Source organism: Ursus arctos, unplaced genomic scaffold (assembly GCF_023065955.2).
Source record: "Ursus arctos isolate Adak ecotype North America unplaced genomic scaffold, UrsArc2.0 scaffold_24, whole genome shotgun sequence".
In the NCBI taxonomy this organism is placed as follows: Eukaryota; Metazoa; Chordata; class Mammalia; order Carnivora; family Ursidae; genus Ursus; species Ursus arctos.
The window spans coordinates 41,471,998-41,489,500 of NW_026622919.1; the positions used below are offsets into that span (position 1 = coordinate 41,471,998).

Here is a 17,503-nt window from a genome sequence, read left to right on the forward strand (position 1 = left end):
TAAGTTCCCATCAGCTGGTATAGTCTTAGGTCCATTGTAAGTGAATACTTGCCTAATGGTCTTGCTTAATGAAAGTTGTTATTGTTTCTGGATAAAAATACAATGCCTTCTTATATTTAAAAAATAGTCTTAAAAAATCCACTTAACCAAGATGTTACTATTTCTCTGGGACAGCTGTCTTTATTACTAGCTTCTTTGAGAGGTACTTGGCTCTAAAAATTATCTTGGAATGAGAAAACACATACAAATTTTGAGAAAAATCTATAGTTTGTTAGATTTATAAATCTGATTCCAATTTGAACACTTAAAATTCATTCTGAAGTTCTGTCGCTTACACTTCGAAATTATCACTAAAGGGAAAACCTCTTTGGTATTTTAGAAATAGTGTCATGAAAGAAATATTGGTACTATTAAAATATGTTTGTATTTTTAGCTCCACCTAGTGGTTCAGAGTTAAACAGTGCTAATTAGTAACTTTGGTACAGTCTTACTTCAATACATGAACCAAAGTCTACACGTTCTACAAAGCCTGGTTTAAAACTGACAACCAGGGGAGCCTGGATGGCTCAGTCGTTAAGCGTCTGCCTTTGGCTCAGGGCGTGATCCGGGAGCTCTGGGATCGAGTCCCACATCAGGCTCCTCCGCTGGGAGCCTGCTTCTTCCTCTCCCACTCCCCCTGCTTGTGTTCCTCTCTCACTGGCTCTCTCTCTCTCTCTGTCAAATAAATAAATGAAATCTTTAAAAAAATAAATAAATAAAATAAAATTGACACCCATCGGTGAAGGGGCAGTAGTACTCTCATACACTGTAAATGCATTTTGAAAAGCAATTTGGATGTATATATTGAGTTTTGGAATTGCTAAGCATTTGAGACTTTGAGAATTTAGTCTAAGGAAAAGAAATCCAAAATATAGGGGAAATTATGCATATAAATGGTCATTATAACATATTTAAGATTTTATTTATTTATTTGAGAGACAGAAACAGTGACAGAGAACCTGAGTGTGGAGGAGCTGGAGAAGCAGGCTCCCCACTGAGCAGGGAGCCTGATGCGGGGCTCGATCCCAGGACCCTGGGGTCCTGTCCTGAGCCAAACCAACTGAGCCACCCAGACGCCCCCATAATAACATATTTTACAATGATTTGAAAGATCTAACCATCTAGGTTGCTGAAGAGGAGGTGGGCGGGTAGGTGGGTGGGGGGATGGGTTAAATGGGTGATAGGGATTAAGCGCACTTGTTGTGATGGGCACCAGGTGTTGTATATATAAGTGATGAATCACTAAATCCTACACCTAAAACTAATACTAATTACATACTAATGACAATTGTAGTGTAATACTACACTCTGTGGTAACTAACTGAAATTTAAATAAAAACTTGGGGGGCGGGGAAACACCTAATCATCTAAATAGAGATATAATTAAGTAATTGTGGCCAAGCCAGTGAAATCTTAGTCATTTAAATGATGGCTACAAACACAGTATTAATATGGGAAAATGCTTATGATGTGTTGAATGAAAAAAGACAAATTACAGTGAATTAAAAGGATGCTAGTAGTGGCTGTGTTAATACAGTGGATTTGGTCTGTGCATAGTTCTACCTTTTTAAATATTGCTTTGATAATAGAAAATGCTTGCGATTATTTAGTATTAAAAATAATAAAAGAACAACAGGATGATAAATCTTTAGTGCCGTGGGTTGCTGCTTGATTTTTAGGGCTAATGTTTACATTTCAAGTGAAGTGCAGGATTGTAAAGCAGTTTGGGTCAGTTGGCAACTACCAAATCCATGTACCCTCCCTGTAAGAACTTTGAAAATTTTTAACAGCTGTTTTTCTGCATTTTGTACTTACTGGTTGTACAGAAAAGAAACAGTCATCTGAAAATAAATAGAGGTGGAATCCGAGTGAACGTTAGTTGTTTATAGATGAATAATAATTCTGTTTGAGGATTGTTTTCAGCCACCAAATGAACCAAAAACTATTCCTTTAGGTTGAGACACCAACAAAGTAAGCCTCACTTGACTCACATGAGGTTGTAATAAGTACAACTTTTCTCATTTTTCATTTACGGTAAAATTTCAGCAAAATAACATCGATATACTAGAAATGTTAAATCCCATATGAATTTTATACATGCATGAAAAGTGTCAGTATCTCCAAAGTATAAATGGCTTTTTTGTTTGTTTTATTATTTCCTTTAATTTTCTCTCAGTATTTCACAGCATCAACAACATGGTTGGTACTTTTAAAATAAGAATTGACAGTTGGAACATTTTATAGGATTTGTTGAACTAAAAATATTCACACAAAAATACCACATTTGATTTCAAAGGAGATAGGTTGAAAGAGCCTCTCAAGGGGCGCCTGGGTGGCACAGCGGTTAAGCGTCTGCCTTCGGCTCAGGGCGTGATCCCGGTGTTGTGGGATCGAGCCCCACATCAGGCTCCTCCGCTATGAGCCTGCTTCTTCCTCTCCCACTCCCCCTGCTTGTGTTCCCCCTCTCGCTGGCTGTCTCTCTGTCAAATAAATAAATAAAATCTTTAAAAAAAAAAAAAAAAAAAAAAGAAAGAGCCTCTCAAAAGTCTTAACTGTGGTAACTCTTATCTACCCAGTGAAGCCACCTTGCTTGCAAAAATAAGTAACATGTTTTAAAAGAAATGGGAATTAATGTAGCCTATCACAAATCTTAGTTTCATTTTTGTTATGAAAAATGTTCTGAGATTCTTAAATGACAAAACTAATCAGCAAACAAAATTGAAGCAGTGCTTACTAGATTAAAGGTTGATAAGCATTAATGTGTTTAGTATTTTTGTCATGAGTTTCCTTTAAGATAATATGCAAAACATTCACATCAGTTATATACTCAGCATAGTCCCATCGTTTATTAGATCTCTTGAATTAAAATAAATGCTTTTAGTAAATGGGTTTTTGGAAGTTTTACATTAAAAATAGTTCAAAGATAAATTTGAATTTCTTTGAATCCATAGAGATACGTAAATTCTGTATGAATTGGGTGTTTTATATGTAGCTATTAAAAGTGGAAAATTATTTTATAAATACACAGTCATTTTTCTTAAAACTTGACAAGTTTAGGGGCACTTGGCTGACTCAGTCATTAGAGCCTATAACTCTTGATCTCAGGGTTGTGAGTTTGAGCTCCACATTGGGTGTAGAGATTACTGAAAAAATAACAGCAACAACAAAAAAACTTGACAAGGTTAGGAAAACATAAATAGAAATTAAAATGTCTGTAGTCCCACCACTCAGAAATCACCACAGTTAACAATTTGTTGTCTTTCTCTCAGAAGCATTCATGTCTAATCTTCTCCTTCAGCCTTCATATGAAGTGCTCACTCCAGAACTTTGTAACGCTTTAGTATGTAGAACGTTCAATAATTTTCAAACGCTTCTTACTAGAATCCATTCTGGCCCAAAGACTTCTTATTTTATCATTTTCCCATGCCTTTGCACATGTTCCTTTGGCTGAAAATACCTTTTCCTCCCCTTTCTTTTCCTGGGAAACTTGTATTCTTCCTTCACGGTCCAGTCTCTACCACCTCCTCTGGGAATACTTTGCCCCCATCTTTCTCCCTTATAGAATGAATCACTCCATCCCTTTTTATTTCTGCTATACCTTGTAGATCTGTTATTATGCTTTATCACATTCTGTTGTGACTTTTTATTTGCATGTGTCTCCCATGCTAAACTTCATGTTTTTTAAAAAGGACACTCCTGAAAACCTGATGCATAAGAACTAAACATATTTGTTGAGTTAGATTTCTTCAGAAAACAATGAGTATTGGTTTAAATCCTCAAATACCTTGATAACTGATTTAATGCTCCTTTAAAAATTCTCTTTATTTCTTATTTTTAAAAACTTTTTATCATAGAAATTTTTTTCTTTTTTTTTTTTTTTAAAGGTTTTATTTATTTATTTGACAGAGAGCCAGCCAGCAAGAGAGGGAGCACAAGCAGGGGGAGTGGGAGAGGAAGAAGCAGGCTCCCAGCGGAGGAGCCTGATGTGGGGCTCGATCCCAGAGCTCCGGGATCACGCCCTGAGCCTAAGGCAGACACTTAACGACTGAGCCATCCAGGCGTCCCTATCATGGAAATTTTCAAACATACACAGAAGTAGGAGGAATTAGTACAATGAAATCCCCAAGTACTCACCACCCAGCTTCAACAGTTACCAATATTTTGCTAACGTTTTTCTTATCTGTCTCCCTGCTCCCCACACACAACTTTGTGGTGGAGACAGGAGGTGGGGAAGAAATTTCAGCATACCCTTATTTGACTCCAAAATGGAGATAAGGACTTTCTGACTTTAATATAACCATAATTCCATTGTGATATCTAACAAAATCAATAGTGAATTTTTAACATTATCTAATACTCAGTCTATGTTGAAGTTTCCCCTTTTATCTCAAAAATGTCTGAAGTTGGTTTATTTGGATTGGGGCCCAAAGTCCAGACATTGCATTTGGTTAATTATCTTTTAAGTCTTTTAGTTTATAACCACTCCCCCCCTTTTTTTATTGAGAATTGGATCATTTGCTCTGTAGGAATTCTCACATATGGATTTGGCTTATTTCATCCTCGTAGTGTCATTTAATGGATTCCTCTCTTCTTTACTTCATATTTCCTGTAAACTGGTAATTAAGTCTAGAGGCATGATTATATTTAGATTAAGCTTTTTGTTTTCTTTCAAAAAATTTTGCAGGGAATTTTCGTAAGGGTTATAGTGTACTTTTGCATCACATCAAGGGATACATAATGTGTAACTGTCCCACTTTTAAGTGCTATTAATACTGATCAGTGGATTCGGGTTTTGTCAGTCTGATCATTCATAAAGTTCTCCAACTTTTTTTTCATTGTCTATTGACTTTATTATGTATTTTTTTAATATTTAAAAAATTTATATACAGTCAACTATATTTGTTTGTAGTACTTCCAGTTTTCCAGAACTGATTATGATGGCTACCCAACTATGAATTTGTAGCTACACAGAATCTCCTAACTTCAATGAAAACTTTTTTGTTTGTTTGTTTTTACTTAAGGTTTTGTTCAATCTGGAATGTGGTGTAAGATGGGGTTCCATTCCCATTTTCTTCTAGATGTTGGCCAAATGTGCTTGCACTATTTGTTTCTCCCATTAAAATAATTATTGCTTTTGTCTTGCATTAAAAGCCTACAAACTGGGGCTCCTGGCTGGCTCCGTCAGTTGAGTGTCTGCCTTCAGCTCAGGTCATGATCTCAGGGTCCTGGGATAGAGCCCTGTGTTGGGCTCCCTGCTCAGTGGGGAGTCTGCTTCTCCGTGTCCCTCTGCCCCCCCCCCCCGGCTCATGCTCTCTCTGTCAAATAAATAAATAAATTCCTATAAACTGAGATCTCATTCTGTTTCTCTTTTACTAATTGTCTGTTTCACACCAGTACCATAGTTATTTTAAGATTGATTTATTTACTTTTTAGAGAGAGAGAGCACGAGCAGAAGGGACAGAGGGAGAGAGAGAATCCCAAGCAGACTGCACTGAGCGCAGAGCCCACCGTGGGGCTGGATCTCACAACCCTGAGACCATGACCTAAGCCAAAATGAAAGAGTCAAATGCTCAACCGGTTGTGCCACCCAGGCACCCCTCATATTTATTTTATTAGAGTGACATTATGGGATGTCTGATAAGGCTAGTTTCCCCTTACTCATTTTCTTTTTCATTCAACTTTTTACCTAATAGATTTAGTAGCCATTGATCATAATTGCCTGGATTTATTCTTTCAATAGAGATTATATTACCTTTGCCTTTTTTTTTTTTTTAAGTAGACCGTGCACCCAGCATGGGGCTTGAACTCATGACCCTGAGATCAAGAGTCACATGCTCTACCAAGTGAGCCACCCAGGCGCCCCTGCCTTTGCTTTTAGAAACTTGACAGTCGGTACGGCACATGACCCTTAATCTCAGGGTCGTGAATTCAAGCCCCATGTTGGGCTTGGAACCCACTTTTAAAAAAAAAAAAAAAAAAAAAAAAAGAACTTAATTTTTACCTGAAACTAATGTAACATCAGCTATATTCAAATGAAAAATAAATAAATATAAAAACATCCGATTTAATTTTTAAAAAGAACTTGATCTTACACTTTTTTTAAAAAACATTTTGTTTATGTATTTTAAGAGAGAGCGTGAGAGAGAGTATGAGCAGAGGGGAGCGGCGGAGGGAGAAGCAGATGCCCCGCTGAGCAGGGAGCCGGATACGGGGCTATTTCCAAGGACGCTGGGATCATGATCTGAACCAAAGGCAGACATTTAACCAGCTGAGCCACACAGGCACCCCTGATCTTACACATTTTAAAAATATAAATTATGTACAATTCCTACAGTACATCTCTTTAAGTTTTATTATAGAATTTTTTTAAAGTTTTTATTTATTTATTTTTAAGTAAACTCTATACCCAACATGGGGCTAGAACTTCTGATTTCAGTTCAGGTCATAATCTCAGGGTGTGAGATCAAACCCCGTGCTGGGCATAAGAGCCTACTTAAGATTCTCTCTCTGCCCCTCTCTTTCTCTTTCTCTCCCTCTCTTAAAAAAAAAAAAAAAAAAGAGTTGCATGCTCTTCAGACTGAGCCAGCCAGGTGCCCCACTTCAATTTTAAATGTACATCCATAAAGTAGCCAGTGTGAACTTTTTTATGATTCACTTCAAAGCTGTGTAATTATTGCTTCCTTAGTTTATAGATTTTTAAAATAAATCATCTTTCTTTTTGCTTCTTTCCCCCAACCCCGAACAGATTGAAGAAGAGATGTTGGCTTTGCAGAATGAACGCACAGAACGAATACGAAGCCTGCTGGAGCGTCAAGCCAGAGAAATTGAAGCTTTTGACTCTGAAAGCATGAGACTAGGTTTTAGTAACATGGTCCTTTCCAATCTCTCCCCAGAGGCATTTAGCCACAGCTACCCGGGAGCTTCTGGTTGGTCTCACAATCCTACTGGGGGTCCAGGACCTCACTGGGGTCATCCCATGGGTGGCCCACCACAAGCTTGGGGCCATCCAATGCAAGGTGGACCCCAGCCATGGGGTCACCCTTCAGGGCCAATGCAAGGGGTACCCCGAGGTAGCAGTATGGGAGTCCGCAATAGCCCTCAGGCTCTGAGGCGGACAGCTTCTGGGGGACGGACAGAGCAGGGCATGAGCAGAAGCACGAGTGTCACTTCACAAATATCCAATGGGTCACACATGTCTTATACATAACTTAATAATTGAGAGTGGCAATTCCGCTGGAGCTGTCTGCCAAAAGAAACTGCCTACAGACATCATCACAGCAGCCTCCTCACTTGGGTACTACAGTGTGGGAGCTGAGTGCATATGGTATATTTCATTCATTTTTGTAAAGCATTCTGGTTTGTGTTTACTAATTGGGATGTCATAGTATTTGGCTGCCGGGTTTTGTTTTGTTTTTTAACTTTTGGAAAAATTTTGAAAAGGGGAATTGATGTGTGTATATAAAAAGAAACCAGCTAGATTGGGGGTATTTACTGAACGCTGAAAAAATAGAATGCAGCACAGTGGCTTGAGTCATCACTTTGGGGCAACTGTATCCTAAGAAATTTGTGAGAAGATCTAAAGCCTTTCTCCATACCCCAGATTCTCATGAGCCATTCACGGCAGGCAGCATATGCTGAAACAAGTGATTATGGAAACACACCTGTATCCCCTCATCAGTGTATTTTCTTTATTAAATTGGTCTGACTTCTCAGCCTCATTTGGAGTAAAAAAGTGGAAATCCATGAACACTAAAGGGTTGCATTGACTTTTTCAGAGAGTAGAAAACAACTTAGTTCTTTTTCTGAGTGCTGCATAGGTTTGTCAGTTTTTGTTTTTGTTTTTTGTTTTGTCCGTTCAATTGTGCCTTCTTTGTGGCATGGTGAGATGGAGGTGCTTCTGGAGATCACTGAGTTGTGTGGAAATTGTATCAACAAACCTGTGAGCCTTCAAAGGGGAGAGCAGAGGGTGAGAGAGGCCCCTGAAAGTTCATGTGGTGGGTATGTTCAGCAGCAGAGTGAGGAGATGAAGCCTATATATCCTAACGTTTTGTTGCTTATACTGTGATATTCTCATCCTAGCTAAGCTCTGTAACTCCCAAGACCCCAAACAGTACTTTTACTTTGTACAAAAACAAAGACATATAGCCAATACAAGTCAAATGCCAGAGGCATTTGAATGATGCCATATTTGCAAACTGCCATCCATTGGAATTCTCATCACACTACAAAGACATAATTTGATTACCCCCCTTTGGCTTATGGGATTTCCTGTTTACAAGTAGAATAGCCATTTATTTAAATGTGTAGTTGCCATAGTGAACCAGGAGTCACTGAGCCAATGACTTTACCAGCTGCTGACTAAACCTCATCACCACTGTAGATTTTGCTGCATGTGCAGGTCCTTTTTTTTTTTTTTTTTTTTCCTGGCTGTTTTTGTTGCTGCAATACTTCACAAACTTCTAGTTCCTTGAGACTTAGTGACCTTTTGGCATCATGTTAACATCACACAATAGGAAACACCACTTCCAGAAGTCTCTAGCCTCAGTGCTAAAGTACTACTGAAAAGGAGCTAGCAAGTTTGGCAAATTAATTAAAAAAAAAAAAAAAGTAAGTTATAGTGGTCAGGGAATCTATTAACGAAAGCTAACCTTTTTTCCAGAGAGGGGCGTATTTTGTTTTGTTTTGTGTTGTTTTGCAATGAAGGATCAACCCAATGCTAGAAGTCAGATGTTAGTTGGTATTCCACAGCCAGTGTGGAAGTTGAGTTGAAGGTGGGAAAGGAGCTATGAGTAGACTTGAAGGAAAAAAATGTCCTTTCCAGTGAGATTAGAGTTTCTTACAAGTTACTTCTCCTGCCCCCTCCCCAGTTGTCTTGAAGAACCCTTGCTGCTAACTCTGGGTCCTACTTTTCATGTGGTCAAGTTAGAATTCTCTAAGTCCATCTCAGTGATACTCTTCACCTAGACCTGACTAATGACCAAACAGTAATCCATCACTGTTGAAATCTTGGTTTTGTCATCCAAATTTAAGTCTTCCCCAGGTATGTCAGCCCAGTCCCCATGAATCCTCCCCTTTAGGAGTTTCTGGCATTCATTTAAAGGTAACTGGAAGAAAAATTAATATTTTAATGTAAATCTTTTTAAAACCAAGATAACAGTAGAATTCACGCTCAATTTTAGGCAGTGTTTCAGGTAGCACTCAGATACATTGTCCTTTTGGCCATGCTCAAGATTACCAGTTTTTAGGTGAACATAACATGCACTTGTCCTGTCTAATGAAGGGGGCTTTTAATTTTCTCAATAACTTTTTTTGCATTAAAATATATAGTATTTCAAAAAAAAATTGAGAAATGTGTACCTGTTTGGAAGAAAATCATAGGAGAGGTCTTTAGAATTAATTAAATGTCCAAAAATGTAATGGAATTTGATACCTTTTAAAAAACTATTATTCAGTCTGGCCCATCTGTACTACCGGAGGGGTGGAATAGGGGAGCAGATTAGTTTCACATACAAAACTCTTTAAAATCCAAAACACTACCAGTGATACATGTTAAAGTCTACTTGTGGACTTAAATTAGTCAAATTGAGTTACTGAGTTCATATATACTTGTAAAATTGTGATTGAACACTGACTCCAGATGTCTATCCAGTAGGGCTTTGTATCTGATTTAATTGTGTGGCAACCAGTTTTACATGTAGGTCATGACTATACCTGGATTATTCCATTAAGTTAATTTTAATTAAAATATTTATAGTTTGCAAAAATAATTCCAGTTAATTGGTTTGTGTGTGTTTGTAAGATCTAACGTCTGAGGAATCTCATACGTGGTAGGAATCATCAAAGAGTAAAACTTGTAGCAGGGCAATTTGAAAGGTTTTGAGAGATCCTAAAGAAAGAAGCAGGCACTTTCTGAATCGGTGTACAAATGTCAACATTTGCAAATTAATACTACCTCCTCCCCAGTGTTGGTGTTCACTTGGTATATATGTATTTAAGAAAATAAAAAGTATGGGAAATTTGTCCAGCATATCAGAAAGTTGCAATGCTATATCTGGTATCCAGAGCTTGGCAGTAAAAAGTTTCTTGTGTTCACTGTCTCTCCCTTTTTTAAGTTAGCATTTTAAAAATGCAAAACCTCATACCTTGAAATATATTACTCCTAATTGGGTTCCCTTCCTTTTGCACATATGTTTTCTCCTTTATTAAACTTCACTCTAACCCCAAATTATAGTATCTGAAAGTATTTTTGTTGATACAGATAATGTTAGCTGGAAAATGTGTTTATATTATTTTTATTTAGAGCTGCCATTCCCTTTATTCATTTCTATGCCTAGAGATGAATAGTCCTGCCTTTGAACCACCCCCACAGGTATAATATGCTTGGCACCCAAGGCCAAGGATTTATTGGTGAATTGAACTTTTTAGCATAGTCATGATTTTCAGCTGCCTAGACATCAAGTCAAGACCATTGAGTACACTAAAACTGTCCTTGACACTCCCTCCTGTTTTTCTTCACCCTCTATCCAAAAATTGAAAACTCTATGAGTATCTTTTTCAGACCATAAGGCAGACTTTAGTAACTTTCTACTTCTTTAAGTACTAAATGTCTGGCATTTTAAACTTTTATAGAATACATTGTGTTGGACACTGGAATAATACTGTTTATTTTCACCTGTGAAAAATATTGTACTTGAAACACCTCCTTTGCATTTCTCCATGTGTGCCATTCACTAGTGGAAATAAATTGTATTATACCATGATCTACTGGCTTTTTAAAACTGTGTTAAATATGCACATTTTGGTATAGCTATTATCATTTGTATGTATATATTGTATATACATATGAGTGTCTATATGTGTGTATAGGTAGGTGGATGTAACTCATACTGTACATTTCCATCAGGGCGCTTAAGGTTCTGTTATTTTGTTTGTTATTTCAGTCCTCAGTTAGGGCAAGAATGCAAGTGTTTCTTAAGAATGAGTATTCTGGGTTGATATTATGAGAAGGTGGTCATTAGATGCAATCTTTTCTTTTTACTCCCTTCTTAGCACTTATGTGGGTGGAAAGAAAGTTAAGTAAATGTGGAACCATAAGTTGCAATGCAGTAAAATATTGCTGGGGGAGGAGCCAGTCAGTGTTTCTGTGAGTTTGTGTTGTGATGCCATAAAAGATAAGTGATGCAGAGAGAAATGAACCGTGGAAATTCAAAACCCTGGTGGTGATTCCTCTGCAAAGATGATGACAAGAACCAGGAAGTCACAGTCTCCTTGTGCGCAATCTAAACGTGCATCTCAGGAGTGATTCCATTGATCCTCTTACTCTTTTTTACTCCATTAATACTAATACTTACAAATTTTGCTGGGCTGAAACAGCCACCAAGAAAGGAATTACTGCTAAAGCATCTAAGGTTCTCCTAAACTATGAGATCAACGGGAAATGGCCACTGGGAGAGAAGGATATGGTATTGGTGTGGGGCTTTCTCCCTTGAGCTGCCTCTTCTTGCTTGCTGTTAGTAAGTTCTTCGTGCACCTTCCAGCCCTTCTGAGCCACTACTATTCAAGCACAGATTTGGCCCAACACAGCAACCCTTTCCTGGGAGGTTTATATGGTCCTGCATTCTGTCCCATGCTCACAATGTGAAGTGTTTAGTGTGTATTCAAGTCAGAAAATAATATATCAAGGTGTATAAGTGTGAATCTCCTATAATGATGGAAGAAGAGATTCTTGTTTCTTAGATAGAAAACTACCTTCTCTAAGGAACAAAGACAAAACGTGGGCTGTCATCTTTGAGCTGCTTACCAAAATACAGATCATTATTAAAGAGAAATGAATTCTATTTTGTTTTTCCCTCATCAACGTGATAGTGCCCCCAACCAGGTTGTAGCATTGCCTTTGAGAAGGCACTCCCTCACTCCTAGTTAAGAACTGGAAATCTCCCATCCTCAGATTCCTTAAAGGATGAAGTGTGTGCTGTACACTTAGCAGACTTGCCTCTTGTATGCAAGGACTACTGATTGAAGTCTATTTTGCTGTGTGTGTGGTCATGTTGTCTGCACTTTTATGAAATCACCACAATAGGTCTACATTGGAAATGACTATTAATTTGTAAGGACGTAAGTTTTATTTAAACACTGTAGAGCAAGAAAGTGAAGCTGAGAACTCTTCCGTTAATGTACATTTATATTTTCTACTGAATTCTGGTAGCCCCCTTTCAAGTCACGTTGACTAATTTTCCCTCGTTTATATTCAAATTTCCAAAATTTCACTCACGCAAGGGAAGAGAGCCCATTTGGCCTAATGATAGTTTTCAGATTATAAGAAATAGAAATTAGTATGCACCTTATCTGCCTGTTGTGGGTTTCTTAAATTTGCACTTCCCTCCCACCCACCCAAAAATAGATATCCTTTAAAGAAAATAAAGGCAGAGAATTAAAACTGGGGAGCCACTTACTATGTCACCATCACTGTTAACTGTTTCCCAGCAAATCCTTTTTGAAGTTTCGGAGATTTTTTTTTGCATGTATGTATGTGTCTGTTTGATTATGTCGGGTTTATTTTTTTATTTTTTAAATATACAAGAGATTCTTCTTTAATAGAGAAAAAAGTTAATCCTCTCTGAAACAGGATGCCCACTGGATATACCAACCTGGACATCTGTAGGTAGTTTGCCATGAAAAAGTGGAGAGAAGATGAGACTTCTGAATGAATGAAAAGGGTATCTTGACGCCCAAGGATTCCCCCCAAAGTACGGGTAATTCAGCCTGCACAGTTTCCTTTTCGCTCATAGTTTTTAGCAATTATGAGTGAAAAATCATGTAATTATCTGTAAATATGTAGCTAACAAATTGACCTAGTTTCTGTATTTTTTTGTTTTTGTACTAAAGTTTATAAGTCTGTGTGCCAGCTAGAGAGGAGTTGCTGTCATTGCCAGTTGTGGTCCTAGCATCTAATCCTGAAACCATCCTAGGTAACATTTTTAGAATTAATGCTTAAATGTTGTTAAACAGGGGAAAATGAAGCTTAATCATTGGTCAGGTTTTACATCTTTTGAAGCAAAGTCATTTTATTTAATATAATGATTACATGTTTTCAATCATGAATGAGGTAGGGAGCCTCCCTCCCCCAGTGGCCATGTTTACAGAAGTGTGTTTTGTCTATAAAGTGCAAGAGTTTTAATGTTTATGTAAATTATGCAGGTGATAACATTATGGCTTGGAACTGTTTATTGGGCTCTGTAGCTGAATTTTCAAATGAAATGAACTATGCTAACTGCTGGCACATTGATCCCATTTCTGGAGCATTTTTCCTATTTCCAGAATTACATATGTTGCTTTGTCATTATCCCCACTAAACCTTTCTCTGAAATGCCTTGTAGCCTAAAGTATGAAAGGCTGGTAAACACAGACGAGGGAAATGCATTTTTAAAAATCCATGAGCCCTTATTTGTGTGCTTTCAGTACTCCTATGTTTCAGTGGCGACTCTGAGGTCAGTAGAGTTTAGAAATGAGATACCACTGTTAATGAAAAGTGTGTACTCTCTGCTTTTGCATGGCGTGGCTTAGCTTCAAAGATGTATTAGGGCCACTTGAAAGCATGAAGACCAGTCATGTGGGAACAGGTTTCTCTCAGTGGCACATTTTGCTTCTTCTGAGCCCTCAAATACATTGCCTCAGCATGAACATTATTATTATACATTGCACATGGTCATGGAGTGAATTATGTGATTTAAAGATGTAACTGCTTAATGTTTTCAGATTCTGGCTGGTCCGTGTGACTATTTGGCACATATCAAACAGTGAGAGGTTGGGGGTCCTGGAACCCTTCTAACCCTCTTTTTGTCATAGACAACTGTGTTTAGTTTATTAAGATGTTGGCTGCCCCTGGTGTGTTGCCAGATAGCTCTTTTTTGGTGCCCATTCCAAATGTGCTTCCTTGCATTTTGTAATATCAAAGAAACCACCACCCCTTCTCCCCAACATTTTACGTGTTACACCTTTTATTCCACATTAAATGGGAATCGTGCCTACTTAGAGTGCCCCATCAATTAGTTACGTACAGGTGTTCTAAAGTAACCCAAGCCAGAGACAAAAGGTGGAAAAATTAAAAAAAAAAATAATAATAAAGTTCCTCTTGAGGCCAGTAATTTATCTGACAAGATATTTTACCACATTATCTTGACACTTGATATATGGAAGTTGCAGGTAGTTTTATAGGGCAAAATCCAAGTGGAGAGGATATGTGGGGTTTCTATTAGAAGACAGTTTTGTTCTTATTTTACCTTTCCTTTTACGATTCTTCTCTGCTAGTTTAGAATAGGTTAATCCTCCAAATTTATTTAGTTTTGTTTTTTATCTCTTAGAGAAATTTTTACAAAAGCAATGGTCTGATGTAAATAACATTTTAAAGTAATAGTGCACATAACTTTCCCAGACTATTCCAACCAGATAATTTGTAAATGCTTTAGAGTTTTTTAAATTAACACTTGTGTTGCTAAATCCTATTTATGTAAGTCTGCTAAAATTTTTAACCCATTTAAAACTTAAGACAGACATTTAAATAATGGATGGGTTACTCGGAGCAATCTAGCTTTCAGAACCCCCTTGTTTTAGTATATGAAAAAGATAGCCTAATGCGCATTAATGAGGTTGGAGAGACTTTGAGAAATATGTATAGTGTATATTTTAAAACAGCTTTGCTTGTATTGTGAAGATTTAAAAACAAACTTGAGATTTTTAATGTAACTATTAACACAGTTTTAACATAAGTTATCCCACTGGGTTTAAGAGCATCTTGAATGTATAATCCTTTTTGTAACCCAGGTTGGTTTCTGCTTTCACCAGTCATCCAAACATATTATTTATGTTTTTAGTTTTATATACTCATTTCCCTTTGTTTTCCTCAACCAGCATGATTTTTTTGCACATGTATTGTAGAAATTTTTAAAAAGAAAAGTTAATACATCGTTTTCTCTGAATTTTCTTCACTTCTCTCTTCCTTTCTACTAACTCCTTACCTTGAAGGCCATATCGCTCCATTTGCATTATTTGTGCAAATGCCAGGGTTGGTTTTTATTTTTATTTTTGCTATTTACCTAAAAAAAAAAAAAGAAAAATGCTTCAGTCAATTGCTTTTTTATTTAAAAAAGAAAAAAGAAAAGAAAAAAAGCTGTAACCTTATCATTTCTGAGTAGACCATTGAGAGATGAATGCACACCTGCAGTAGCCAGGACCAGCTTTGGTGGCTAAAGGGAATATTTTAACTAAGCAAGAAGTTCTTTTCTAAAAGTGGTATGTATTATTCACAATCTCTTTCAGTTATTCCCACAAGTCAGGGGTCCAGATAAAATGAGGGTTATCAGCTAACTGATACGTTATCATTGAGGTTCATCAATGAATTTGTACATTTCTAGTTCCCTTTGGTGAAGGGAAAAATGATGATTTTGCAAGACCTAGATTTTGGCTTGGTTTCTTGCCTCCTTTTTTGGCAGCCTTCATCTTCTCATCTCCCAAAGCCCTTGAGCCTGTAGGGTTTTCGTGGTAGACAAAGGACTTGTGGTCTTTTAAAACTAGGACTGATATTTTGGTGAGAGATTATTGTGTTGACTAAGTGATGTTCTGCCACTTTACCAATGACTAATTTTAAATATACACAGTCCTCTCAATTTTCGGACCAAACAGACGCCCACAGTGGAGGCTTATTATCAAGGGTTGCAATGGGGAGGAAGCCTCTCCCTCACTGTCAGCACCAGCTGGTAAAGGTGACTGTACAGATGTGCATTTTCCTTTTGGTAGAAATGGTCCGCAGCACTAACTGGTAAGGCTTATTGTACAGTATATTGTCAGTATTCTTCTGGTTCAACATACCTTATAGTTCATATATAACCTGTATTAATTGTATAGATTGTGCATTTAAAGCTGTTACCAAGTTGTCAGAACATAAGAGCGAAAACAAGGTCATATGTAATATTTTGTTTGTAAGTATCCTTTGTATCATAGCAAAGGAAATGTTTAAAAAAATCAACTGTAATAAAGTAATTTTAGTACACAGAGTGTCTGCTTAGCTTTTTTAAGTAATTTTATTTCCAAAGATAAAGTATATTTCAATTAAGTGACTATTGGATAATCTCAGACACTGTGCTGGATGTTGGTGTTATTACAAAAATGTGGAGGAGGTGGGTAGGAGTGAACTCCCTGATGTGGACGTAAACCCTCTGGTCTAACTGCCTCCGATTCTCTTGGCCCAGAGAATGAAGTGGCCTGTTGTGCTGTGGGTGTGGGGTGACTCTACTTTAGGTTCTGATGGTCTGATGCAGGTTCTTCCGTTTTGTGCCGACCCGTGTTCCAGTCTGTAGGATTCCACTGCCTCCCACACACATGGACACGTGAGAGCATGCAGTTCTTGAACCTTGTAAAAACTTCAAAAGGTGGTCTCACCTTTTGATGATTTGAAAATCATATTTTTTGCCCCTGTATGGGACAAATATCTAATCTAGGCCCGTTGCTTAAAACATTGTTAAAGTGACCATTTTTGTAAGAAGGCTAATTTGGGGAGAAAGAGTTTCATGTTTTTTAATTAGGAAAGTTGTAAGTGTCGTTTTTAAAAGTATTGCCTATTTTATTGAATAGAATATTGTCTGGAAAAGCACTTCCAACTTTTAACACAGCTTTTTAACTCCTAGTATGTTGATACTGAGCTATTTTGAGATTAACGTTTTATGTGGTGTAATTTGCCTGGGTTAAGCAACTAGGTGGGAGAGCCAAGATTAGATCCCAGATCCCCTATCGCCAGCATTTCCAACATCCTACCTTGAATTTGGAGGAACTCAAAAAAGGGTTAAGAAACAAGATTTCTTTCTGCTTTGTCCCCACATTTGGGCTCTTTGGGCTATCATGGAAGGAGAGTATTGTAAAACTTGTAGCCTGTATCCCCTATCAACAACTCAAAACGTCTAATTTGTCATTGTCTAAATGCATCAAAGATGCTCCGAGTTAGGAGTCAAAGCCCGTCCTACCTGACAGTAAAAGAAATTTGAACATAAATAAAAATTTACCACAGCATTTGGCTAGCTCCACAGCCCCAGTGGTGATAAGCCAGCGCTGTCACTTCCATCTCAGAGATGCCAGCAGCAGAACAAGGGCTTTCCTGTATGTGTTGTGGTCAATTAGTGACTTTAATTGCTACTATGTCTGCAGATACTTGTTCTTAATGGTAGAGGGAGAGAGAGTTGCGGACGGTGTTGAGGCTATGCAATAAACAACTTTAAGGGTGCCATTTATAGATGAATGTGCATGGCTTCCCCACAGAGTTGCGTATTGGGGAGCTGCTCTGAGGATGAATTCTTTCCCCTTTTGTTACCATCCTTTACATTATGAAGTCTGAAATGAGCATTATTGATACTGTCATCTCAGCCAGTGATGGACTAGGAGAAGGCAAAGTATTGATAAACAGCGCTGATTTGGGCTC

At 37.6% G+C, this 17,503-nt stretch overlaps 1 protein-coding gene across 2 annotated transcripts in view; it reads left to right on the forward strand.

The window, feature by feature from the left end:
* TAOK1 (TAO kinase 1) overlaps nt 1-16,084 on the forward strand; it is a 150,239-nt gene extending 134,155 nt beyond the window's left edge. For both annotated transcript variants that reach the window (XM_044390773.3, XM_026517755.4), the window contains one exon: nt 6,785-16,084. In XM_044390773.3, the coding sequence (XP_044246708.1) occupies nt 6,785-7,246 (462 nt within the window). In that variant the 3' untranslated portion in view covers nt 7,247-16,084. The remainder of the gene's footprint in view (nt 1-6,784) is intronic.
* The last annotated feature ends 1,419 nt before the right edge of the window (nt 16,085-17,503 follow it).